Below are 27,326 nucleotides of genomic sequence, written 5' to 3'. Positions count from 1 at the left end.
AGCACCAAGGAAAGTTTTCCCAAGCCCCCCAGCAAATGAAAGGCTGTGAGCCTGAGGCCAGCAGGTCTGCGGTGCTGGCCTCCTTGCGGGCAGTTTCATAAAAGCCTGAAGATGACAACAGGAGAGGCTGCATGTGTATCCCACTGCCTCTCATACAAGTGTCCTGATTCTTTTCTTTTTGTTTGATTTTCTACTCCACAGACTACCCTGCTGGACAAGATTGCTTTTCAGCTTGGAGGGAAGAAGTCTGGTTTCCACATTCTTTCACATTTTATTGAGTACATTATAACCTAAACCTACCCACCTTATACAGACCAAAAATTCCCAAGTCCCGGAGTACATTCAGGGCGCTGACTCTGGGTCCCGTGGTGATCTCTCCAGCTACTTGCAGACGAATCTTCACTATCTCCAATGGGTTGGTAAAGATGACCTGAGAGCCTCCAGCCTACAGGCAAGGGAGAAGAGACAGGCAGATTCCACATCAGAGCCCGACTGGCAGCGTAAACAAGGAAAATCCAGCAAAGCCTCCACATCTTGCTATCTTGAAAAGAAGGAGGTGAAACCTCCTTCCTCATGGGGGAATGACAGTTTGACACTTAGGCCGACCCTGGAGAGGTTCAGAGGGAAGGTCCCAAACTGTCTCAGATCAATCTACCTCTGGGTTTGTTTCTAGCTGAAATGTCAAGATTGTTTCTCGGACCAGTCTTTCCAGGATCACCCCAGCCATATTCAAAATAACAAAACTAATAAACCCATTTGGAAAAAAAAGTGGAGCCAGATGTGGCAGCAAGGTACTCAGTGAAAGAAAATGAGATAGTAAAAGACTGTCATATTTTACAAGCCAGAGCTAAAATTCAGAGCTACAATTATTTTTTTCCTCTTTGTGGTAAGCATTCTTGGCAGCAGACCCACTTGCTTCTGCTTCCTTGGATTGTAGAGCAATTAAAACTACTTTGGCGCCTTAAGTCAGAAGGGGAAAAGTCTCCTCCAGTTCAAATTCTAAAATGTATTATCCTAAGCAAAACTCTGATACAGGTACATGGCTACACCCACACAAAAGGGAAGAATTTAGAAAGATAAATTTCAGTATCATTTCAAGACAAAACCAGAAAAACTCTTCAAGGCAAAGCTGAGAAATGGAACATCTAGTTACCATGAGTACAACACCCTCAAGATCAAAGCCACATTCTATATTCCTGTGGTGAGTGACAGAGATTTGAATTTGGATAATGAGAGTATATTTGCATCTGAAATCTGTTAACTTGTAGAGAAAAAAAAAAACGTTTAACAAAACTTCTACCAACTTCTTTTTTTTGGTTTCTGTAAGAAAGAAAAAAATATGTGACTATGGATATATAAAAATAAATAAAATATATATCTCCTTTCATGAAGTGAAAAAGCCCATTTGTACATCTTCAACTGTAGCTGTTTATATTATGTAATCATAACCATATTCATATATATTCATGATATTCATATCATTATAATCACTGTATATAATCACATGTGAAATATGAAATCTGGGGCACTGTAATTCCACAGGTATAGAAAGATTATAAACAACACCTAAAGAGTCACATGCAGCTTTCAATGGCACTTCAGTGCTCAACCTTTGCCCACATTCCTGATCACTTATCTAAAACCCAAAGCCCTCCCAGACCCGCTTCCAAGGGGCAGCAACATGGCTCAGCCCATTTTCCTAATTGCCTTGGGACTATAAATCCCCCAACTACCCCTATTCCAATCCTGACTCCTTAACTCCTTTCAATATTCAAAATTGCCAGCACTGATACTAAATTCCTTCCCTCTTCGTGGACAGCTTATTGTCCTGGATTCCCCAGGGCCTTAATCCCCTTTTTGTCCTTCGAGCAGGGAGGTGCAGCAATTTGCTATCTCTCTCTCACAGTTTCCTCTGACTCCTCAACTCGACACAATCCAGACCACTGGCACACAGGTCCCCCAACGATGTACTGACCCAATTTTACATGTTGATTTGCCTGCGTTTCTCTCTCTTTTAATCTGTTGCACTGCAGGCAGAAGGAAGCACTTTAATGTTTCAATCTAAGCAAACAATACTTTCAAAAGGATTGCTGCATGAAAAATTATGTTAAAATGATAATCCAAGTAATTGCTCCTGTAGCTAGTATTAAAGACCAAATCAACTGAAAAAGTTTACTACTTCCCTGAAATCTCTTGTTTAAATAATGGTTGCAAAGACTATCTTTTGGAAAATGTGCTTTATGTTTTAACTAAAGCAGATTTAAAAATGAATAGAACCACAAACTTTTATTCTAATTCCCCCAAATTTGCCACTACCAGACAGTGTCAGTCCCTGGGTGCCAAGTGTTAAATGTGGACATTATGTTTAAATAAATACAAAGGTCTTTCATGTTTGTAATCATTAGTAAATTATAACATCCTGCTGGGCAGGAGTACTCCAATCCGTGTCCCCCACCCCCACCCCACAGCTGCCTCCTCCTCTTCCTTCTTTCATGCACCCTTTTAGAAATAATTGCCAGTTGATTGAGATTTATACTCCTTTAACAATGCTTCAAATTTTTTGAAGTATACAAGTAACAGGGTTTCTACTGAAACTCTACAAAAATGGTACAATAAAAAGAAATAATACATCTTGTTTGTTTGTTTGTTTGAGACAGGGTCTCACTCTGTCACCCAGGCTGGAGCGCAGTGGCAGGATCAGCTCACTGCAACCTCAACCTCCCCAGGTTCAGGTGATCCTCCCACCTCAGCTTCCCGAGTAGCTGGGACTACAAGCGTGCACCACCACGCCCAGCTAATTTTTGTATTTTTTGTAGAGATGGGGGGTCTTACCATGTTGCCCAGGCTGATCTCGAACTCCTAGGCTCGAGCAATCCACTCGCCTTGGCCTTCCAAAATGCTAAGATTACAGGCGTGAGCCACTGCACCCAGCTGGGACTACATTTTAAAAATACATACACCTTAATTGTTGTGTGCTTTGAAGATTAGTTACCTAGCACACATACCAAATCCCAACAATGCACAGGACATAACCACAAAACTCAATTGATGTGCGTTTATAAACACATATAAAATCTAGCAAGTAAGAGTGCATAAGCCACTTTTGACATATATAAGGATTTTCAACTTGTATGCAGCAAGGCACACATCTATAAGTTTGTTTCATGCCTGTGTTTGAAGGAGGAAAACTTCTGACAATTACATGATTTGTATATGCTTTAAAAATTAACATACAAGCCAAGTGCAATGACACATGCCTGTAGTCCCAGCTGCTCAAGAAACTGAGGCAGGAGGATTACTTGAGCCCAGGAGTTCAAGGCCAGCCTGGGCAATGGAGCAAGACTCCTACCTCTTAAAATTTTTTTTTTTTTAGTAATTAGTATACATTTTTAAAACCTCATGATAGGCCTAGGAACATAAGGCAAATACTTTCCAGAAATGCTGAATAATTTTAGCAAAGATGAAGACTGCAAAAACCGCAGTTACTTTTGTACCAACGTAATAATTTGTCTAAAACTCTGGATGTTTATAATGCTTAAAGGGAAACACACGACAAATATGCACTGTTCTTTTTCAAATTCTGAGGTTGATCACTCTCTCTCTCTCTCTCTATCCTACATATTAAGCTGGGGACAGGGAAGGGGGAGTAAAATCTGACATTAGTTCAATTATACTGGTAAGAAATCAAGCAACACAGAATGAGGGACTGTGATGTTATCAAACTCTTCAACTGGGTGTTTCCTCTCTGAGAAACAAATACAGAGAAATATCATATTTCTTCTAAGACTCTATTGATTATAAATGATATCATTAATTTAATAACAGCTTTCCAAAGGGGAAAAGCACTGCTTGCAGTAAATATAATCTTTAATATATAGATTTTCATAAATACAGTAACTTTTCAATAAAAAATAGTACCTGTATTTCTACAAATATGCTAACATTTGCTTTTTTTTTTTTTTTTTTTTTTGAGACGGAGTCTCGCTCTGTTGCCCAGGCTGGAGTGCAGTGGCGCAATCTCGGCTCACTGCAAGCTCCGCCTCCCGGGTTCACGCCATTCTCCTGCCTCAGCCTCTCCGAGTAGCTGGGACTACAGGCGCCCGCCACCACGCCCGGCTAATTTTTTTGTGTTTTTATAGAGATGGGGTTTCACCGTGGTCTCGATCTCCTGACCTCGTGATCCGCCCGCCTTGGCCTCCCAAAGTGCTGGGATTACAAGCGTGAGCCACCGCGCCTGGCCAACATTTGCTATTTTTAATAGCAGCAAAATTGAACAGGAAGAAATTCAAATTCCCAGTAAAACAGTTAAGTAGATACAATTTTATGCTGTTAATTGGGCAATATGATTTGATAATAAAATCACACCAAATGTCAAAAACAGAACATAAAATATTAGGCACACATTTGATCATAAATATGTCAAAATTTACCTAAGTTTCTCAAACGAAAGTGGCTTAAAGATTAAAACATTGATTGCCTCCTGGAAAGAGAAACTGAATAGCTGGGAGAAATAATTTTCATAGCATACTCTATTGTACCTTTTAAATTTCAAAACATATGAATGTATTAACTATGCAACAACAATAAGAAACAGACCTGGTCTTAGAAACAATGGCTTCTTTATAGACTAAGTCTTCTCTCGCATATCCTTCTTCATGGTAAATTTGGTAATTTGGCAAATATATTTTTTAAACTAGTTGGCATTAGTTACTGTGGACCCAAGGTTTTTAAAAAAGCTTATTATATATGAACATCAAAAAACCTAGCCAAATATAGCTAGTGATCTGAAATAATCGACACTAAGATATATAAAATTTTAAATTAAACCACAATGATACACCGCTACATAAATGTAAATGGACATTGCTAAATTTGACATCTTGCTGCTTCTGTTAGTAATGCTTACATTAGATAACATACTATTCTATACCATACCTTTGCTGGATTTTTTTCACTCATGAAATCACCAAAATTAGCTTCTAATTCTCTAATTGCTTAAATTTCCCTCATTAAATTTGCTGCCTATTTTTTAAAAGAGATATAAGCATTAATATTAAAACAGACTTAGATACTTTCTATTTTTCAGTATTCTGTTGTCATTTCTTTGTTCTAGAACTGAGCTTAAAAGATACATAAAAGGGAACAAATCTCATTTTGAATGAGGGTTACCCATATATAACAGAAATGGAAAGAATAAAAAACTTCCATTTAATCTTATATTATATGAATTTTTTAATGAGAAAATCAACTAAAGCTGACAGCAAAAGTTAGTGGGGAAAAGGATGTAATTTTGAGATGTCACCATGCCTCCACAGTGCCTAAGGCCGAGGGGCTATATACAGGATTAGGCCTATTCAACCTTCTGCCCTCTCAATCCTACCCCTGGGGCAAGGTTCACAAAGAGGTTGGAGACTGGGCCCTGCTTGTGCCAAGTCCTTTGTTTATTTCCTTCTTTGATCTGTTGTCTCCTATAGATTGAAATGATTTCCCTCCAACCACAAAATATCCAATCTAAGCAACTCATTATAAAGTCTTCCCTTATAGAGACTGATGAAAATCTAACTTCAATTTATTTAAGGTCACATCAACTCCAGATGAACACAGTATGTGCATATAAAATAACCAGATAAACAGTAAAAGTCACAGAACTAGTTGTCACTAGGACTGACTCAAGAGGAACAGGAACAGACAGTGACTCAGCCTTGCACACCACCAACCGTTCATACTTTTGTAAAGCAATAGGAAATGCTATGGTTCTTTCTAAAATAGGATAGTGATAGTTTAAAAGAAATAAATTGCAATGTGCTCATTGCTGAGTGATGATATATGCTAGGAGGGTGTTACGAATTAACACTACATATACTCCTAACTAGGGTAAGGGAAGTGCTATGATCTGAATGTTGGTGTTTCCCCACAATTCATATGTTGGAACTAATATCCAACATTATAGTATTAAGAAGTAGGGCCTTTTGGGAGGTGATTAAGTCATGATGGTTCTGCCCTAGTGAATGGGATTAGTGCTCTTATAAATGAGGCTGAAGGGAGCTGCTTTGTCTCTCCTACCATGCGAGCACACAGCAGCAAGGTGCCATCTTGGAAGCAGAGAGCAAGCCCTCCCTCACCAGACACTGAATCTGCTGGTACCTTGATCTTGAACTTCCAGCCTCCAGAACTGTGAGCAATAAATTTCTGTTGTTTATAAATTACTCTGTCGAAGGTATTTTTTAATAGCAGCCAAAATGAACTAAGACAGCAAGAATGAAAATCCCTGTGTACCTATCATAAGCCACTTTTGACATATATAAGGATTTTCAACTTGTATGCATATCTATATGTGTTCACACAAGTATGTAGGCATAAAGTTGGACCACACTAATTCCTGGGGATGAGAGGTGGAGGAGCTGTTTCCAAACTACTCTTTAGAGATATACAAGCTCGGCTTGCTGAGGAAGACATCGAATTCTTCATCATAAGGAGCTGGCTAGTTACAGATCTTGGCCCCCAGGATTAGTAAATGCTCCACCTAACATGTGGGCTTTTTGCTTTACTGATATGAAGGGAGGGTGTGTGTATGCGGTGTGTGTAGATGCATGCTTAAGCTGAGAAAAAGCATGAGAGAGTTGAAAGATTCTAGGTTTGGAAGACTGCTGACCTAGATTGTCACAGATTTTGCATTCAGCATAACCATTCCATTCCCACAACCGTGCTATCTGCCTCACCGAGGTCTTGTGCACTACTAACTCATGTGAGAGCACTATGCAGACTGAAAGCAAGACACAAAGGGAAAGAATGTGTTCTCCAGAAAGTGTGCTCGCATAGGGTTGTGAAAATTCACCTGCAACATTAGCACTTTGCTGAGTAATAAGTCTTGAGTTTCATGACTTCCATCCACTCAGGAGTATATACTCTCTGAAAGAGGTAATGCAGTCAGCTAGGTAACTTTATCACTAATCTCTGATTTGAGTTTAACAATTAAAAAAGAACAGGTACTTACCAAAGAGACCATTAGAAAGTACATATAGGTTAGTCCATTTAGATTTTTTAATATTCTGCTTTGTTAATTTGGAAAGATATTTAAATTTATTCTCACTTAAGTTTCTGGATCTATCCAAAAAACTACATAATTACTTTTTCTTTAAAAACTACTATAAACATCATTAATAAAAGTAATAAACAAGTCACAGACTGGCAAAAAAATATCCACAACACATCTATTTGACAAAGGGCTGTATCCATCCTGTATAAACAACTTCTACAAATAGTAAAAAATATGAAACCTAATAAAATGTAGGCGAAAGACTTGAACAGATACTTCACACACACACACACACACACACACACACATATACGAATAGCCAATAAACACATGAAAAGATAATCAACATCTTTAGGAATCAGGAGAATGCAAATTTAAACCACAATAAGATATTATTTCATATACCTACAATGATTACTATCAAAAACACTATAGATATCAAACATTAGTGAAGATGTGGAGCAACTGGGATACTTGTACACTGCTGAGACTACAAAATGATCCATCCACTTCTAAGAACTGGCAGTTAATTTAAATTGAATATATATCGACTCTATTCTACCCAATTTGCCAAATACCCAAGAAAAATGAAAATATAGGTTGACAAAAAGATTTGTACAAGAATGTTTACAGCAACCTTATTTGTAACAGACAAAAACCCAAACATCCATCAATAGAAAAATGGATAAACTGTGGTAAATTCGTACAATGAAATACTACTCAGCAAAATTTAAAACAAACACAAACCTGATACCCACACAAGGATGACTCTCTGAAAACATGTTAAACAAAAGAAGCCAGCCATGAAAGAATGCATCTAGTGCACTCCATTTACATGAAATCCAAGAACAACAAAACTTGAGACAGAAATCAGAAGTGTGATTGCATGGGGTAAGGGAGAAGGGACGGACTGGAAAGAGGCGTGAACGAATTTTCTGGGGTGAAATGTTCATTATCTTAGGTGGTGATTACATGGTTGTATACAATTGTCAAAATTCATTGAGCTGAATACCTAAAATCTGTTCCTTTTAAAAATGTTAATTATACCTAAAAAACCAAATATGTAAATATGTCATATTCATATACTTATTAAAAGAAGGAAGGAAAGAAGCAAGAAAGTCACTATAAAGTTGAATAGGGTCATCTAGATTTATTCTGACACAAATCAATGATTTGATTCCCCCAAGAGGACATTATAGAATAAAAGGACTTGGTCTAAAAAAATCAGAATACTTGGGTTCACATGAAACCTCTAGCATATATTAGCTGTGTAAATTGAGGTAAGAGAGTTAGCCTTTTTGGACTTCTGTTTCTCATCTACCTATTTTATAGAGGGTGACAATAATGCATAATAATGTACTTTGAAAATTCTAGGTTGACATTAAGGTACTATTTTTGCCCACAACAGATATCATAATCAAACATTCAATTATATTTGTGTCTTCTAATAAACATACATTTGTACATATAAATATTATGTATAAACATATATACATAGGTGGTCCCCAACTTAACAATGATACAACTTACGGTTTTTTGACTTTACAATGGTGCAAAAGCAACATGCATTCAGTAGAAACAATACATCAAGTACCCATACAGCCTTTCTGTTTTTCACTTTCAGTACAGTATTCAACAAATTACATGAGACATCCAATACTGTATCATAAAACAGGCTTTGTGTTTTATGATTTTGCCCAATTATAGGCTAACATAAGTGTTGTGAGCATGTTTTAGGTAGGACAGGCTAAGCTATGACATTCAGAAGGTTAGGTGTATTAAGTGCATTGCTGACCTAAAAATTTCCAACTCATGATAGGTTTATTACAATGTAACCTCATTGTAAGTTGAGGAATATCTGGGGGTGTGTGTGTGTGTGTGTGTGTGTGTGTGTGTGTGTGTGTGTAGAGAAAGATAGAGATTTTCTAATAGAAAAATAAACATATGGTCTGATAAGAATGGTTTACCTATGAGAACAACAGGAAAAATTATTTAAAACCTACTGTTACATATTTAATACTCATACAACACTCAACATTCATAAGAGACATTTACTGAGCAACTGTATACACACACATACAATCTTACCCCATCTCCACCTAAAAAAAGGTCAAGCAATTTAAAAAAATTATTATTATTTGTAGAGATGGGGGGTCCCACTATATTGCACAAGCTGGGCTTGAACTCCTGGGCTCAAGCCATCTTCCCACCTCAGCCTTCCAAAGTGTGGAGGTTACTACAGTCGTGAGCCACCACACCTAGCCAAGGTCACGCAATTTAACCTAGAGTTCAATTTATAGATACTACAAACAAATAAACAACACGTTGGGATAGCACATCTAAGTTATCATAAATTCTGAACGAGTAAGTTTTTTGAGAAGATTTTGATATAGATATAAAACAAAAGCTTGGTTAATATTCACAATGAGATTTAAAAATCTGAAAATGGGCTGGGTGCTGTGGCTCACATCTGTAATCCCAGCACTTTGGGAGGCCGAGGCGGGTGGATCACGAGGTCAGAAGATCGAGACCATCCTGGCTAACACGGTGAAACCCCGTCTCTACTAAAAATACAAAAAATTGCCAGGCATGGTGGCGGGCACCTGTAGTCCCAACTACTCAGGAGGCTGAGGCAGGAGAATGGCGTGAACCCGGGAGGCGGAGCTTGCAGTGAGCCAAGATCACGCTACTGCACTCCAGCCTGGGTGACAGTGCGAGACTCCATCTCAAAAAAATAAAAATAAAAATAAAAATCTGAAAATGCATAATCTGTTTATACTACTATTCCCAAAGGTTATATACTACTTCTAAAATAAGACATTCCACTGTGACTCCCTCTTTCCTGTAGTAAGTGAGAGTTGCTTGCATTTCCAATCAGGAAGTCAGAGTCAACAAAACTTCCATCTGGTTTTAAAAAGCATGTGTGTGCGTGTGTGCGTGTGTGTGTGTGTGTGTGTGTGTACGCATGTGCATACATATGTCTATGCATAAGAGCATGTACACATGTATATGAAAACATTAGAAGGAAATACACCAAAACATTAGCCATCAAAAATAAAACAAAACTGACATTTAGTAATACCTCCCTCTGTTCAAGGCAAAAAAAAAAAAAACACCTAAAAAACTTAGGCTTAAAAATCGGAAAAGACCTAGATGTAAAAGCTAAAACTATAAAACTCTGAAAAGAAAAAAAGAGGCATACATATAAAGTCAATTTCTATATACCAGAAAAAAAAGGCATACATCTTCATGATCTTGGATTAATGACTTCTTAGATATAACAACAAAAGCACAAACAACAAAAGAAAAAATAGATTAAATGAACTTCATTAAAGCCCAATTCTTCAAAAGACATCATCAAGAAAATAAAAAATATCTGAAAAGGGACTCATATCTAGAATATATAAAGAACTCTGTAACCCAAAAAAAATCCAATTTAAAAATAGGCAAAAATTCTGAATAGACATTTTTTCAAAGAAGATATACAAGTTGTCAATATGCACACAAAAAGATGCTCAACATTGTCAGTCATTAGACCACAACAAGGTATCACTTTTCATTCAATAAGATGGCTATAGTAAAAAGACAGACAATAGGAAGTGTTAGCAAAGATGTGGAAGGTAGCTGTGCATGATGGCACATGCCTGTGGTCCCAGCTACTCAGGAGGATGGGGCAGGAAGATCACTTGGGGCCAGGAGTTTGAGGCTGTAGCATGTGATGTTCACACCTGTGAACAGTCACTGCACTCTCAGCTTGGGCAACATAGTGAGACGCTGCCATTATTTTAAAAAAATACACACACATACACACACACACACACATATATACTAGCAAAGATATAGAGAAATCAGAACCTTCACACTACTAGTAGGGATGGAAAAGGATGTAGCCACTTTGAAAAACAGTCTGGCAGTCCTGAAAATGCTAATTAGAGTTGTCATATGACACACCAATTCCACTCATATGTATATAACCAAGAGAAATGAAAACATGTCCATGCAAAACCTTATACACCAATATTCATAGCAGCATTATTCATAATAGTCAAAAGGTAGAAACAACTCAAATGTTTATCAACTAATGAATGAATAAGCAAACTGTAGTATATCCATATATTCAGCAATAAAAACGAATTAAGTACTGATACATGCTACAACACAGATGAACTTTGAAAACATGCTAAGTGAAAAAAGTTAGGCACAATGTCATGCTTACAAAAGGCCACATATCATGATTCCTTATTTATTTATTTATTTTGAGATAGAGTCTCTCTCTGTTGCCCAGGCTGGAGTGCAGTGGGCGCAATCTCTGCTCATTGCAACCTCCGCCTCCCAGGCTCAAGTGATTCTCCTGCCTCAGCCTCCCAAGTAGCCAGGATTAGAAGCAGCTGCCACCACGCCTGGCTAATTTTTGCATTTTTTATAAAGATGGGGTTCCACCATGTTGGCCAAGCTGGTCTCAAACCCCTGACCTCAAGTGATCCACACACCTCAGCCTCCCAAAGTGCTGGGATTATAAGCATGAGCCACCATGCCCAGCCTCCATTTACATAAAATATTCAGAACTGGTGAATTTATCAAAACAGAAAGTATATTAATAGTTACCTAGAGGCCAAGTGCAGTGGCTCGTATCTGTAACTCTAGTACTTTGGGAGGAGGAGGCAGAAGGATTGCTTGAGACCAGGAGCTCACAGCCAGCCTGGGCAAGTAAGACCCTGTCTCTACGAAAAACTTAAAAATTAGCTGAGGGCGGTGGCACACACCTGCAGTCCTAGCTACTCGGGAAGCTGAGGTGGGAGGATTGCTTGAGCCAGCAGTTCAAGGTTGCTGTGAGCCTTGATCGCACCACTGCACTCCTGCCTGGGCAATACAGTTGCCTAGGTCTTACGGATGGGGTGGGAAGATTGAGAAGTGATAGCTAAAAGGTACTGCGTTTCTTTCTGTGTTGATAAAAATGTTCTAAAATGGACTGTGGTGATGGTTTCACAACAAAACACTGAATTATACACATTAAATGCGGGAATTGTATGGCATGTTAAGTATATCTCAATAAAGCTGTTTTTTTTTTTTTTTTTTGAGACAGAGTCTCACTCTGTTGCCCAAGCAGGAGTGCAGTGGCACGATCACAGCTCACTGCAACCTCCGCCTCCTGGGTTCAAGTGATTCCCCTACCTCAGCCTCCCAAGTAGCTGGGACTACAGGCATGCGCCACTTCACCTGGCTAATTTTTTTGTATTTTCAGTAGAGACGAGGTTTCACTATGTTGGCCAAGCTGGTCTCAAACTCCTGACCTCAGGTGATCCACTTGCTTCAGCCTCCCAAAGTACTGGAATTACAGGCGTGTGCCACCGCCCCCGGCCTAAAGGTGGTATTTTTAAAATTTGCATGAAACATTCAGGTATTCAATGAATAAGTGAATATATGAAAGAACAAATAAATGAAAACCTATATCAAGGTGAAAGAATATGGATTTGGAGATAGAAGTGGTTTGAACCACAATTTTGATATTTACTAAGTCAAAATTTGGATTTCACTAAGGTTTTAGTTTTTTCAACTCTAGTTGGGAATAATAATGAGATAATCCCTATAAAATGTTCAGCCCAGGAAGAAAAGTATCTATTCCTCATTAGCCGATTCGAGCTACATCAAAAGCAATAATCAGCATCAACGATAGTAGCAACGTTTTAGTTAAGTTGGGTGCTAGACGCATGGATGCTCATTTTACTATTATTCTGTAATTATATTGTTTGTATTCTTTTGCATGTATCAAAAATCACAGGCCTTGGTGAGCCTGGTGACTCACACCTGTAATCCTAAAACTAGGAGGCCAAGGCAGGTGGGCTGCTTGAGCCCAGGAATTCGAGACCAGCCTGGGCACCGTGACAAAACCCCATCTCTACAAAAAATACAAAAATTAGCAGAGGATGGTGGCATGCACCTGCAGTCCCAGCTACTGGGGAGGCTGAGAGATGGGAGGAGCCCTTGAGCCCAGGAGGTCAAGGCTGCAGTGAGCTGAGATCGTGTCACTCCACTCCAGCCTGGGCAACAGACTGAGATCCTGTCTCAAAAAAGAAGAAGAACGAACAAACAAAAAACAAAAATCACATGCCTTTAAAAACAGATCATAAAGACTGGGTGTGGTGGCTCACGCCTGTAATCCCAGCACTTTGGGAGGCCGAGGAGGGTGGATCACCTGAGGTCGGGAGTTCGAGACCACCCTAACATGGAGAAACCCTGGCTCTACTAAAAATACAAAATTAGCCGGGCGCAGTGGCACATGCCTGTAATCCCAGGTACTAGGGAGGCTGAGGCAGGAGAATCGCATGAACCTGGGAGGTGGAGGCTGCGGTGGGCCGAGATGATGCCATTGCATTCCAGCTTGGACAACAAGAGCAAAACTCCATCTCAAAACAAAAACAAAAACAAACCAGATAATAAAACAAAACATACAACAATAACAAAATATATAATGCCCAAGGACTAGAGATTTTCACTTCTAGGTCACTTCATGATCTAATCAACACACACCATTTTTCCGAAAAGGGAATATTGTCATTTCCATAGCAATAAAATTTCCCTCTCATCTATAGGGAACTCAAGGCCTAGGTCTTAGCTATTCCTTCCTCTGGGAAAAAAAGCCTAGAACTCAGTTTGAGCCATTTCTTCCTAATTAACCTGCAATAAGTTAATGCATTAGGTGCATCATTAAAATTGGGTAATTTTTGGAAGAACAGCAGCATTCTTCTCACTAGTGGCACTGACAGCACTCAGCCAAAAGCCATAAGGACACCGTACATCGTATCACCACCACTACTCAGGATGGTGAGGACTCAGGGTCAGGCTCACAGACAGCCACTCTTCACAGTGTTAATCTGGTGGCTGTTTGCCAGGTATCATTTAGGAAATGGAGTATCCTATCTCCCACACAGCCTGATATTCTATAAAGAGAGACTCATCCTTTTTAAGACTTTATTCTCTGTTGAAATTTATAGACTTCGGGGAGAAACAGTGAATTATGCTTTAACAATCATTTATACCACAGTATAACTGAATTTGTCAGTAGAAACTCAATAATTGCACTTTTTTCTTCTTCCCTGAAAGAAGAGATTTAGAGCAAAGGGGGAAGCAGAAAACGTTTGTGGTGAAGAACTGCAGACAACCTTATCATTCTGCCTAGAGTCCAACTATTTTTCATGCTGTCAATTTCCCACTAGACAATCCATCAAAGCCTCCAGAAATGAGTCATGATTAAGGAAGAGATTTAGAGTGTCAGCACAACCCTCAAGGCACCCCAGACTTCAACAGAAATTCCTAAAGTTCAAACCTATAAACAGGGTCTGTAGCTAGGAAGAACAAAGGAACTAAACATCTTATTTTGGTTTAACCACTTAGGTCACATGTCAGACATGGAAACAGGTCAGCTTCATGGCCAAAAACCTGGATATTGCAAATGGAAACAAATAATTAGCTACATGGAACAGAAAGAGCATGACTTATATTTCTGGCAAAGGTATGCATGTGCTGTGATAAAAATGAGTTAGAAAGCTTCTTAACCAAACAGAAACTTAAAACGACCAAGAAAAAGAATATTTATGATTGGCAAAGGTTCTCTCTCTAGACAAGAACCAATTACAGAATCTAATTGGAATAAAGGAAGGAGAGAAACTTCATTTTTGGTGATCCACCTAAGCAAAAGTTTTATTCTATGTCCACTGTTAACTCTTCATTAAAAAAGAAATGTAGCCAAAGAGATTTCCTTCCTGAGAATGTGCTGGGGCATGCATACAGGCACACACACACCCACACAGCAGTCCACCTCTTCCAAAGCAACTCTGCAGAGGACTCAGGTATGTGCCACACTGACACATATCAAAGAGAACCTGGAGCAACCTCTCTCTCTCTCTGACCCCCGAGGCAGTGTCTCTGAATTAAACGTTGCCAAGGTCACTGACCTCATCACTTCAGGTTTCACAAGCAACTGAGGAAGTTTTAGCCAAGACTGTCAGCCAATTCAACTGGAAGTTATTAATGTTTCCAAGAACAAAATGGACTAAACAAGTCTTAAACAAACCATGTGTTATCAAATATGAAACAAATACCACAAATGAAATTAGTTGAGCTGCAAATAGATTTAAGAATTGGTCCAAAGCCAATGTCATGCTTACACTTTAAAGACAGAAACCTTTGTGCGCTAAGTAAATATCTGAGTCTCTTGGTTCAGAATTTCTGTCAATAGCTGAAATGTAGTTACCATTATTATTGTTTGCCATACCCTCTGGCCTCTAAAGAAGAAAAATTATTATTAAACAATCGCTTACTCAGTCCTATACCTAAGATATAAGGGCCCAATTAATCAGCCATCTCGCACTTGTTTTAAAGTTCCAGTTAACATATATGAATGGTAACTCTACCCACTACTATATTTTCTGTACTCTATTTCTTAAAAGGCATAGGAATTAGAACTTTTTTAAAAGTCTGGAAGGTAATGCTTTAGGAGCATCAAAGAGATAGAGCTGATGAAAATGCTACCTTTTTTTTATTATACTTTAAGTTTTAGGGTACATGTGCACAATGTGCAGGTTTGATACATAGGTATACATGTGCCATGTTAGTTTGCTGCACCCATCAACTCATCATTTACATTAGGTATTTCTCCTAATGCTATCTCTCCCCCAACCCCCAACCCCATGACAGGCCCCAGTGTGTGACGCTCCCTGCCCTGTGTCCAAGTGTTCTCATTGTTCAGTTCCCACCTATGAGTGAGAACATGTGGTGTTTGGTTTTCTGTCCTTGTGATAGTTTGCTGAGAATAATGGTTTCCAGCTTCATCCATGTCCCTGCAAAGGACAGGAACTCATCCTTTTTTATGGTTGCATAGCATTCCATGGTGTATATGTGCCACATTTGCTTAATCCAGTCTGTCATTATGGGCATTTGGGTCGGTTCCAAGTCTTTGCTATTGTGAATAGTGCCGCAATAAACATACGTGTGCATGTGTCTTTATAGTAGCATGATTTATAATCCTTTGGGTATATACTCAGTAATGGGATTGCTGGGTCAAATGGTATTTCTAGTTCTAGATCCTTGAGGAATCGCCACACTGTCCTCCACAATGGTTGAACTAATTTACACTCCCACCAACAGTGTAAAATGGTTCCTATTTCTCCACATCCTCTCCAGCATCTGTTGTTTCCTGACTTTTTAATGATCACCATTCTAACTGGAGGAAAATGTTACCTCTTTTCTACACTCAAAAGCCATTAGCTTTTACAATAAAATTTAAAACTTATTCCATATGATTATTGAGAAAATATGCTTAGAATCCCTTGAGTTCAAGGGAACTGCCACTCAGATATCTATTATATCTGAGCAAAAAGGTCAACGGAATATATTTGTCAAAAGAAGTGCCTAACAGTAATACTTACACAGCCTCCAGCAAGAACTTCTGCTGGAAGTGGAACAGAGCCATCTCTTCTGGTAAATTTGTCCCGAACAAAATCATTAACCTAATTAGAAAGACAACATCAGTTAACCAAAATTCCCAACCATTTCTCTTCTGGCATACTGTTGCTTTTCCAAGTCAGCAAAATATTCGTCTTATGATAAAATTAAAAATTATCAAATGTTTACATGCAAAATTAAACTTTTACAAATTCTGTGATACCGTGCCAGTGTTGGCAGCATCAATTTTAGTTTTGTTTTTGAGACAGGGTCTCGCTCTGTTGTTCAGGCTGGAGTGCAGTGGCATGATCATAGCTCACTACAGCCTCAAACTCCTGGACTCAAGCAATCCTCCCACATCAGCCTCCTGGCATGCGTCACCACACTTGGCTAAATTTTAATTTTGTTGTTGTTGTTGTTGTTGTTGTTTTGGTAGAGCTGAGTTCTTACTATGCTTATGCTGGTTTGGAACTCCTGGTCTCAAGTGATCCTCCCACCACCCAAAATGCTGGGATTATAGGCATGAGCTACCACACCCAGCCTTGATTTTAGTTTTTTGGCTTAATGGTAATCTAAACAAATGACATAAATTCAGTTAGAGAGAAACTTACAGTCAGTTTAATGGCCTTTTCTGGAGCAACCCCTATAAGTTGTGGTATCAGACCTAGATAAAGGGACAGAATCATCAGCAATATAGATGTACCAGACATGAATACACAAGCCCAGCAACAGAGTTTTCCCCATATTATTTACCCATCAAACATTGCAGAGTTTTCATTAAAATGGGAAAAAGATTATCCTGAAAACTCTGTATACATATGTAATCATTATTTACAAATGCAGTATAATGTCACGTTTTCTTGAGGCTATAAATCCTCTTCTTAAGCATGCTTACTTTAAAGCCTAGTTATCCAACACCTCCCAAAAAGTCCATGAAGAAGAAACAGAGCCATGGGTCTTCTCTATTCTGGGAACACTGCCAATAACAATGTAACCAAATTCCCTCCCTTATTACAATCAACAACATATAAACATACACAGACACTGTACACTTGGAAAAGCTCTGAAAAGCACGCTGTTAAGCATACCCAGATTTTGCCACAAACTATGCTACCTACATAATGGCATACAGTGGCTTGGTTATTATAGAATACTAACTCCCATAATCTTCTCTTCAGAGAAACACAGCATTCAATATTCATTTATTTAAAAGGAAGCCAAAACTGCAAAGAAAAATGCAGTTTTAAGTATTGTTTAATGAGTATCTCCTATAAGCAAAAACATATGCCTGTTGTATTCTTATTTACTAATATATGTCAAGCTTAAGATATTTTAAAAGAATCCCCTCAAAACAAAGGAAATCATAATCCTTAGAAAGTTAAATTTCCCAGGCTGGTTGTAAACTGGAAAAGAAAAAAATAAACAATTCAACATCTGTTGGGCTCAGCTTTCTAAAGCACACAGCTTATCCAAATTGTTAGCATACTTTTTTGCATACATTCTTTAAAGATGCTAACAATAAACATTTTATATCCTTTAAATCATCCAGCCAAAGGGGAGTTATATATGTGTTTGCCTGCTTGCTGACTGCTGATCTTAAGCCTGCTTTGAGGATACTGCTGAGTGATTTTCCATAAGTTGAGAGCCACAAGTAATCATACATATAGGCTACTGTCAGTCAGACTGAATTATCAATGATACACACAAAGCCACACACGCCTTTCATGGGTAGCAGACTGATTTAAAAGAACAAATCAGCAGATGGCAGTCTTAACTCTCTAACCCTCGTGATTATCAGGGTCTATTACTTTTAATCTAACTCCCATACAACCATGTCAGCATGCATATTTGTTTTACAACTCGCCTCAATAAGGCTCATGGAATTTAATAAAGTACTGATTTGTGTCATTTTATCATTGTTGGCTGCAAAGAAATTTAGCTAATCTGTCAACAATTTTATCAATCATCTGACAGAATAATGGATCAGTTCCAAGCAATATATGACAATCTCAATAATCATAGTGCTCACATACAGGACTCCTACAATCTTCTCCCTAATACAAAAGTCTCTCATTTAAAGAACTGCTTTTATGAGCTTACATCCTGAATAAAACCAACAATCCCCTCCCCTACTTGCTATATTGCATCCATTTAATTAACATGACATCTCTCTCAAATGAAATCTTCTGTAAGCATCCAGCCACTGAGAAGGCTAAACTATGCAGTAAATATCTAGGTTCCTTTTAATAGGGGACATTTTCATTGCAATTTAAAAGTATACCAAAGAGGAGAAAGGTCATTATTCAACAAAGAAATATTAGAGATATCAAGGAAAAAAACAACCTTAATGCCACTCAACCTTGATTCCCCATTAAATAAAATCTGGATATGCAGGGTTTAATCAGTTAAAACAAGCATTCACATGGAAAGGTCTGCATTCTGGATATTGCACGCCTTTCCACAGGGTACATGCTGTACAGGTGGAATTCAAAGAGGCTACAGTTCTGAATATTTGAGGAAAACTCATCACATTCATTCTCAAGGGCAGGGTACTTGAGCCTAGTTTGATTTCGGAATGACTCTCTCCTCTTATTCTATATATAATGCTAAAAATGAACATCCTTGTGACCCTCTACTTCAATTATGAGTTTATCGGAGTTAATATTTTTTGCTTGAATACCTGTATATAAAATGCTAACCAGAGGTGTTTTTTTTCTCCTGTCAATGAGCATAAAGCTTTGTTCGGGCCCAATCTTTCTTAGGAAGATTTCTAAGCCAAATAGTTCAACAGAGCTCAGAATAGGCTAGGGATTAATGAGCTTGTGTGTGCAAACAAACAAGTACAGTAAATTACATAAATGGCCTGGACTTGAGCATGTAGAAAGTATTTTCGAAGAATCCCAAGTGGCGCCCAAAGAGATTAAAAAATTAATCTCCCTCCCAAAGGAAACCCTATATTCTAATGTGAAAACACATACATGAAAGTCATTCTCTCTCCGAAGAGACAAGTTCCTACAAAGACAACGGGGGGTGGGGAGAATTCTGCATGGGGCACAGTGCTGCCTCTGATGCCAGCTGCACTGTGCTCAGTCTAGAGTGGCTGCTAACATTCCCTGCGAAAGAAAATCTCTCTGTTTTGACTGTACACCTCTGAGCTAAGTGGGGGAAAGGAGCAAGAATTAGACTTGGAACCAAAGAGTTTTCCTTTTTTTTTTTTTTTTTTAACCTTCAGATGGCTCATTGGAAAAAATTTATAAATGGTCCCTGAAAGAGACAAAAACATTTGATATTTCTTTCAGCTGAAACAAATACATGGAGGGTAAACTCATCTTTGAGTGGTAACCTGGATTCTCTTTCACAGAAAAGGAGATGTATTTCTCCTCTTTAATTCTTTGAGAAAAGCAGCTCTGTATTTCTTAGCTATCATCCTTGTATTCCACCTGCAGATATGTGCCTTGGTTTGTAGGAGCATGGTGACATAGACCCATGTTGGGACAAACACATAATTTGGATACCAAGAAATATAAATCGCAAGAAGAAGAAATGAAGACCTTGTTTGCAGATTAATATTGCTAATCGCCAGAAAGAATGTAAAAAGGGAAATGAGCAAAGAGAAAATAAAAAGAGAGAAACAGACCTAGACTGGCTAGGCATACTACATATTGGCTTCCATAACTAGTGAGTTAAAATCTGCTGCTGGTGAGATCAAATCACTAACTTCAGCAGCTGGGATTTGCTTACTCACCCCGGTAGAGTCCAAAGAAGCCCTCATAACGCAAGACTTTCTTAAAACAGTCAAAGCTGTTTTTGTACATCAGCTCCCCAACAACAGAGCCAGAGCCACGCTGGTTTTGCATTCGGGTCTTCACCAGATCTATAGGATACACTGCGGTGGCTCCCACAGCTACAAACAGAACAATTTTTAGGCTTAAAAAAGGACACAATTAAATGGAGTGTCCATAAGGATGACAAATCTTATCTTAAAGGATGAGAAAATAAAACACAGTATGTATTCTCACAAAAGAGACTTTATTATTTTTCTTTCCCTCACACACACCTTAGGGATAGCAGGCTATAACAACCACTGAAATCCATAAATACAGCGGAGCTGCTTCAGAAAACAACTGTCAAGAATGCTCTTTGATATCTTAGGTTCATAAATTACAGAGTGGATTATCGAGCGTCACTTCCCAAATTAGATAATCAACACTCAGTTTTCTATAATAACAACATTAAACTATTATGTATAACATTTATTTATATTTTCCATTAAATGCCTAAATATTATGCCAGTTACTTCTTAAAATGACTATATCCGTACACTAGGTGGCTACAATTTTAAAATTTAGTTTAATAAAGCATCTTGGTAAATTAATCATAGTTACAACCATAATACTGGAGACACACTTCAACATTATCCTATCCCTATGTATAGAATTTGGTTTAAAAGAAAATATGGCTATGCTTTAGAATTTCTCAGGGACTGAAAAATTTATTTACATGAATGAGAGTATTACATATTTTGACTGCTGAAAGCCAAAACCTGGTTTGCAACTTCTAAAACTGAGAGTGAAAAGAAAAAAAAAGTCTTTTGAGTTCAGGCTTATCTTTAAAAATCGTAAGCATTTTAATCACACCTGCTAGTTTCTTCTCAACAAAGCAACTTCAGATTGTACACATTTTCTAAGTAGAGTATTTAAGCGAAAACAGTCTCTCAAATTTTGGCTGTGAACAGGGAGGGAAGGAAGGTTCATTTCTTTTTTTTTTTTTTTTTTGAGACGGAGTCTCGCTCTGTCGCCCAGGCTGGAGTGCAGTGGCGCAATCTCGGCTCACTGCAAGCTCCGCCTTCCGGGTTCACGCCATTCTCCTGCCTCAGCCTCTCCGAGTAGCTCGGACTGCAGGCGCCCGCCACCACGCCCGGCTAATTTTTTGTATTTTTGGTAGAGATGGGGTTTCACCGTGGTCTCGATCTCCTGACCTCGTGATCCGCCCACCTCGGCCTCCCAAAGTGCTGGGATTACATTTTTGCAAATAAACATCAAGTCCAGATATTGTTAAGCAAGTGATAAGGGAAAGGAAAACATATAAGCAGAAAAGCATAAGTGAGTCACTTTGAGAGGTTGTTTTATTTCACGAGGTTCTAGGATTCATATCCCAAATCTCAATTTCTTTCTTTTTTTTTTAGTTTTACTTTAGGTGTGGGGTATATATGAAGGTTTGTTACATAGGTAAACACATGTCATGGGCGTTTGTTGTACATATTTCATCGCCCAGGTATTAATCCCAGTATCCAATAGTCATTTTTTCTGCTCCCCTCCTTCCTGCCACCCTCCCCCACAAGTAGACCCCAATGTCTGTTGTCTCCTTCTTTGTGTTCATAAGCTCCTATTTAGTTCCCACTTATAAGTGAGAACATGTGGTATTTGGTTTTCTGTTCTTGCGTTAGTTTGCTAAGGATAATAGCGAATCTCAATTTCTTAACCTGCCCCATAAACACAGTCTCATTTTCCATTTTTTCATACTGGCCTTAGCCAGTATAATTAAGGTGAGTGCAGCACTGCATCCCAGACTTTCACATCATTATAGAGGTTCTGTCCTGAAGACAGACTGGAGCCAGAGGGTCACAGCCATTGCTATGACAAGTCCCCTGATCATAGGTAAAAATAAAGAACACTTCAGAAAGCCCTGAAGTCGTGACCCATGGGAACAATGAACTGCACCTTTGCTGATCTGCCTCAGTCTGGTGAGATAATATTACATTAACACAAGCCTCAAACAGCACACAGACATGTCACTCACCTCCAGCAACTGAGCCCAGAGTGAATCTGTAAGCAGACTCGGCAATCTGGAGCCAGATAGGCCTGCCTAACCCAGGAGACTGCTGCAGAGAAGAAAACGGGTAAAAAAAAATCTTGAAAGAGCACACAGCAAGTGAAAAAGCTACAATTTGATTATTTTAAGACAAGAAAAAACAAAACCTAAAAATGATATTGTTAATGCAGTAATATCTTTTCCAAAAGAAGAAAATAGGATATTCATGCAGCCAAAAATGAAAGCAATGTATTTAAAAATAGGTAACTCTATCATCAGCATTTAAAAACCATGTTAGGCCAAATACAGTAGCTTCCCCCTTACCCCAATTTTTACAAGCCTATTAATGCCTCATTTATCTGCTACTGTTGGGGGAATACACTATCAGTTTACAGAAGTGAATCTTTCAGGTAAACAAGCATTTCAGTTATAAAATTTTTTTCCTTCTTTAACTTAAAATTTAAAAAGCTTTCTAAAGTATATAAAAATTAACTTGATTCTTAAATCAGAGAATATTGATCATAATCTACCATCTCTAATGACTACTGTCATAGTTCTAACATAAAAATCTCTAATAATAAAAAAGAGAAAATTCCACCAGATGTTATTTCCACAGGTATCCCATAGCATAAAGAAAAGATCTAAGATAACTTGTCTATACTAGTGTGTCAGTCTTGTTCTTTAATATTTTCACTATGAAAAGACCTTCTATACTATGTAAACAGTATGAAATGACAGAATAAACTAAATAAAAAGTTCACATACTTGCCAATGTCTTAATTATATGTACATAAATCTAATATACATTATAAAATTACATATAAGATGTATTTTAAAGTATATACAAAAATAGAAATTATAGAAGAATGATATAAATATTTCTAAGTAATTTTATATTTCACTGATTAATTAACGCAAAAATATTCTTTTTTTTTTGGAGACAGGGTTTCACTCTGATGCCCAGGCTGGAAAGCAGTGGCACAAACATGGCTCACCGCAGCCTCAAATTCCCAGGCTCAGGCCATCCCAATGTCTCAGCCTCTGAAGTAGCTAGGACTACAGGTGCATGCCACCATGCCCAGCTAATTTTTAAATTTTTTGGAGAGATGGGGTCTGTTTATGTTGCCCAGTCTGGTCTCAAACTCTTGAGCTCAAGCGATCCTCCCACCTCAACCTCCCGAAGTGCTGGGATTACAGGCATAAGCCATCTCATCTGGCACAAAAATATTCCTGCTACTACTTTCGAATACCAAAATCCGTGGATGCTCATGTCTCTGATCTAAAATGGTGTAGTATTTTCACATAACCTATGCACATCCTCTTGTATTCTTTAAATCATCTCTACATTACTTCTAATACCTAATATAAGGTAAATAAGATGTAAATAGTTGTTATACTGTATTTTTAAATTTTGCATTTTTTTTATTGTTGTAGTGTTATTTTTTATTGTTTGTTTTTTCCCAAATATTTTCCATCCACAGTTGGTTGAATCCAAGGACATGGAACTCAAGCAGATGGAGGGCCCACTATATTGAATATGTTTCAGTATAATTAACTGAATATGCTTCAATGAGTTTCTAAAATGTTGATTAACCAGTTAATTCTGATACTTTGTTTCAAAGACAACAGTTGAAAACATATACACAATCTGTCCTTTCAAGGCAATGATGATATTTAATCTCATATACTTTGAAGGAATTCAAGTTATGGCATTGCTACAGATTCAATGCTTGTGACTCCCCAAAATTCATGTGTTGAGACCCTACTACCCAACGTGATTGTATGTGAAGGTGGCAACTCTGGGTGGTAATTAGGTCATGAAAATGGAGCCCTCATGATAGGATTAGTGCCATTGTAAGAAAAGACACAAGAAAGACAACCTCCCTCTATCTCTCCCTCATATAACAAGGATGTAACAAGAAGCCTGCTGTCTACAGACTAGGAATAGGGCCCTCGCCAGTAACTGAATTGGCCAGCACCTTGATCTTGTACTTTCTAGCCTCTAGAACTATGAGAAATAAATGTTTGTTATCTAAACCACCTATGGTAATTTGTAATAGGAGTCCAAACAAAGACAGGCATTTTAGCTTACTTTTTAAAATCAATATAGCTATTATGCTACCTACTAAACACATTGGCATATGTTTTGAACTTCTTTAAAAATGCACTGGGCCGGCGCAGTGGCTCATACCTGTAATCTGAGCATTTTGGGAGGCCAAGGTGTGCGGATCACTTGAGTTCAGGAGTTCAAGACCAGCTTGGCCAACATGGTGAAACCCTATCTCTACTAAAAATACAAAAATTAGTCAGGTATAGTGGCAGGTGCCTATAATCCCAGCTACTTGGGAGGCTGAAGTGGGAGCATCACTTGGACCTGGAGGTGGAGGACCAGCTGTGAGCTGAGATCACATCACTGCACTCCAGCCTGAGTGACAGAGCAAGACTCCGCCTCAAAAAAAAAAAAAAAATATATATATATATAGAATGTTATTTCCCCCACTTAGAGTTTCTCAATCACAAAACTGGATGAAAATAAACCTCATTCTCATAGATTATGAATTATTTTCAATCATGTATCCTTTCAAAAGAATATGTTGAATTAAAACTCATAGAATAAAAAGCCTATGATCCTAAATAAGCATCAAGTAACCACTAACACCCTTATTCATATAAAATGCTTCTCCTGTATTCAACCACATACATTTTTCTTTATACTTTCTTCCTTTAAAGAATGTTTATAAGCCCTACAAAACCCTATGAAAACTGAAGGATTATACTGTGCTTTAATTCTTTGCTAAAAACATTTCTAACTATAAATACCCAAATGCCTTTTGACAGAAATGTCACCTTCACCCTTATTAAATAACATTTAAAAGAAAACATACAATATATGGTTAGCAACATTTTTTTAAGGCTTAGTTATCACTTATGGCTCGCTTGTATTCAGGTATGTAAATTAATGTAATTAATGCTATGGATTTCACTTTATGAATATTCATAAATGAAATGCTATCACTATCATCCCTATTAATGACTGTGTACTGAATTTTTAGCATTTAGGCTGAAGGAAAACACTCAGCACTAAGAAGATTGCCTGCCGTGAGCAAATGGGCCAAAGGAAAAGACGCTCTTTCCCTTAAGGTTATGATTATGATCATAAAGTTTGATATTTAACAAGGTTAATTAGTGTTTTTCAAAACAAGAGTTGAGAATCTTAAATGATTTTTAACCTACTCCCTAAGCATATGTGTATGATAGGAAATAAGTTGAGACCTCATTTAAAGAGATGTTCTCTTCATTTTTTTGTTATAGGTATCTCATTTTGTAAGTGAGAATTAGGTCTAGTGAGGTGGCTCATACCAGTAATCCCAGCACTTTGGGAGGCTGAGGCAGGCAGGATCACTTGAGCCCAAGAGTTCAAGACCAGCCTGGGCAACATGGTAAAACTCCATCCTGCCGCCAGGCGCGGTGGCTCACACTTGCAATCCCAGCACTTTGGGAGGCCGAGGTGGGCGGATCACAAGGTCAGTAGGTCGAGACCACGGTAAAACCCCGTCTCTACTAAAAATACAAAAAATTAGCCGGGTGTGGTGTCGGGCGCCTGTAGTCCCAGCTACTCGGAGAGGCTGAGGCAGGAGAATGGCATGAACCTGGGAGGCGGAGCTTGCAGTGAGCCAAGATTGCGCCACTGCACTCCAGCCTGGGCGACAGAGAGAGACTCTGTCTCAAAAAAAAAAAAAAAAAACTCCATCTCTACAAAAAATACAAAAGTTAGCCAGGCATGGTAGTACACGCCTGTGGTCCCAGCTACTTGAGAGGCTGAAGTGGAAGGATCACTTGAGCCTGGGAGGTTGAGGCTGCAGTGAGCAGTGATGATGCACCAGATAAGGCAAGATTATGTCAGCTAACAAGTCAAACCTGCCCAAACCACACTGCCAACTCAATAGGGAGAACTACCTCTTTCAAATGACACACTATTAATGGGTAGAATAAAAGGGAGAAATAGCTAAAGTTTTTATATTGAGCATGGGAAGAGGGGAAAAAAGGCTAGATTCTATATAAACAAAAATGTATGACTGGAATGGCAAAATAAGGCTAAAGAAAACAAAACAAAATTTTTCTGTCTGCAAATTACATCTATGACTTCAATAGTCTGGGATTTGAATTCAATATTCCTGGCCTTACAAATAAGATTAAAACCTAAAGCCATGACAGTATAGGAGAAGGAGATGAAGGAAAAAAAAAATATATATATATATACATAAAATATACATAATATATATAATACGTATTATATATAAATATTATAATATATTTATATATAATACGTATTATATATATTAGTATATATATAATACGTATTATAATACGTATTATGTATACTAATATATATATAATTTTTCCCCTAAATGCTAAACAATACATACTTTTCTCTCAGCAAAAAGGGTGTTGTGTTAAACACTATAGTAAGTCTTCAAATCTAATAATTTAAATGAGTTAAATTTAAATGAGTTAAATGACTAATAAATAATAGCTAATAATAGACTAATAAATAAACCTAATTTTCTTTTTGAGAACAGACTTCCATTTGTGGTAAAATATCACAGGTGAAAGAGGTAAAATGTTCCAAAAAAAAGGAATTCCTGAATGGACCATAATGTCTTCCTATATGTGCTCATGAATCCCAAATTCAAAGAAGGTCCACAGAAATGCAAATTACACAAAGAAAACAAAGTCCTACGTCTAAGGAATGCTATACACAAAATAAAGATAAAAATAATTCTAATATGCAGCCATAAAAAAGAATGAGATCCTGTCTTTTGCAGGGACATGGATGGAGCTGGAGGCCATTATCCTTAGCAAACTAACACAGGAACAGAAAACCAAATACCGTATGTTCTCACTTATAAGTGGGAGCTAAGTGATAAGAGCTTATTATGAACACAAAGAAGGAAACAACAGACACTGGGGTCTACTTGAGGGAGGACTGGGGGAGAAAGGAGAGGAGCGGAAAAGATAACTATTGGGTACTGGGCTT

The 27,326-nt window shown here is 38.0% G+C and overlaps 1 protein-coding gene across 3 annotated transcripts in view; it reads right to left on the bottom strand.

The window, feature by feature from the left end:
* SLC25A12 (solute carrier family 25 member 12) overlaps positions 1–27,326 on the bottom strand; it is a 124,317-nt gene that overhangs the window by 15,673 nt on the left and 81,318 nt on the right. For all 3 annotated transcript variants that reach the window (XR_009214244.1, XM_032755372.2, XM_032755376.2), the window contains 5 exons: positions 22,277–22,358; positions 20,223–20,381; positions 17,089–17,141; positions 16,462–16,542; positions 305–445 (listed from right to left, as the gene is read on the bottom strand). Coding sequence is in view for 2 of the 3 variants with exons in the window: in XM_032755372.2 (XP_032611263.1) it covers positions 305–445; positions 16,462–16,542; positions 17,089–17,141; positions 20,223–20,381; positions 22,277–22,358 (516 nt within the window). In the remaining variant the exon portion in view is untranslated. The remainder of the gene's footprint in view (positions 1–304; positions 446–16,461; positions 16,543–17,088; positions 17,142–20,222; positions 20,382–22,276; positions 22,359–27,326) is intronic.

The sequence above is a fragment of the Hylobates moloch genome, unplaced genomic scaffold (assembly GCF_009828535.3).
Source record: "Hylobates moloch isolate HMO894 unplaced genomic scaffold, HMol_V3 SCAFFOLD_1, whole genome shotgun sequence".
In the NCBI taxonomy this organism is placed as follows: Eukaryota; Metazoa; Chordata; class Mammalia; order Primates; family Hylobatidae; genus Hylobates; species Hylobates moloch.
Note: the sequence above shows the minus strand (reverse complement) of the source record. Positions and strands in the feature narration are given on the sequence as shown.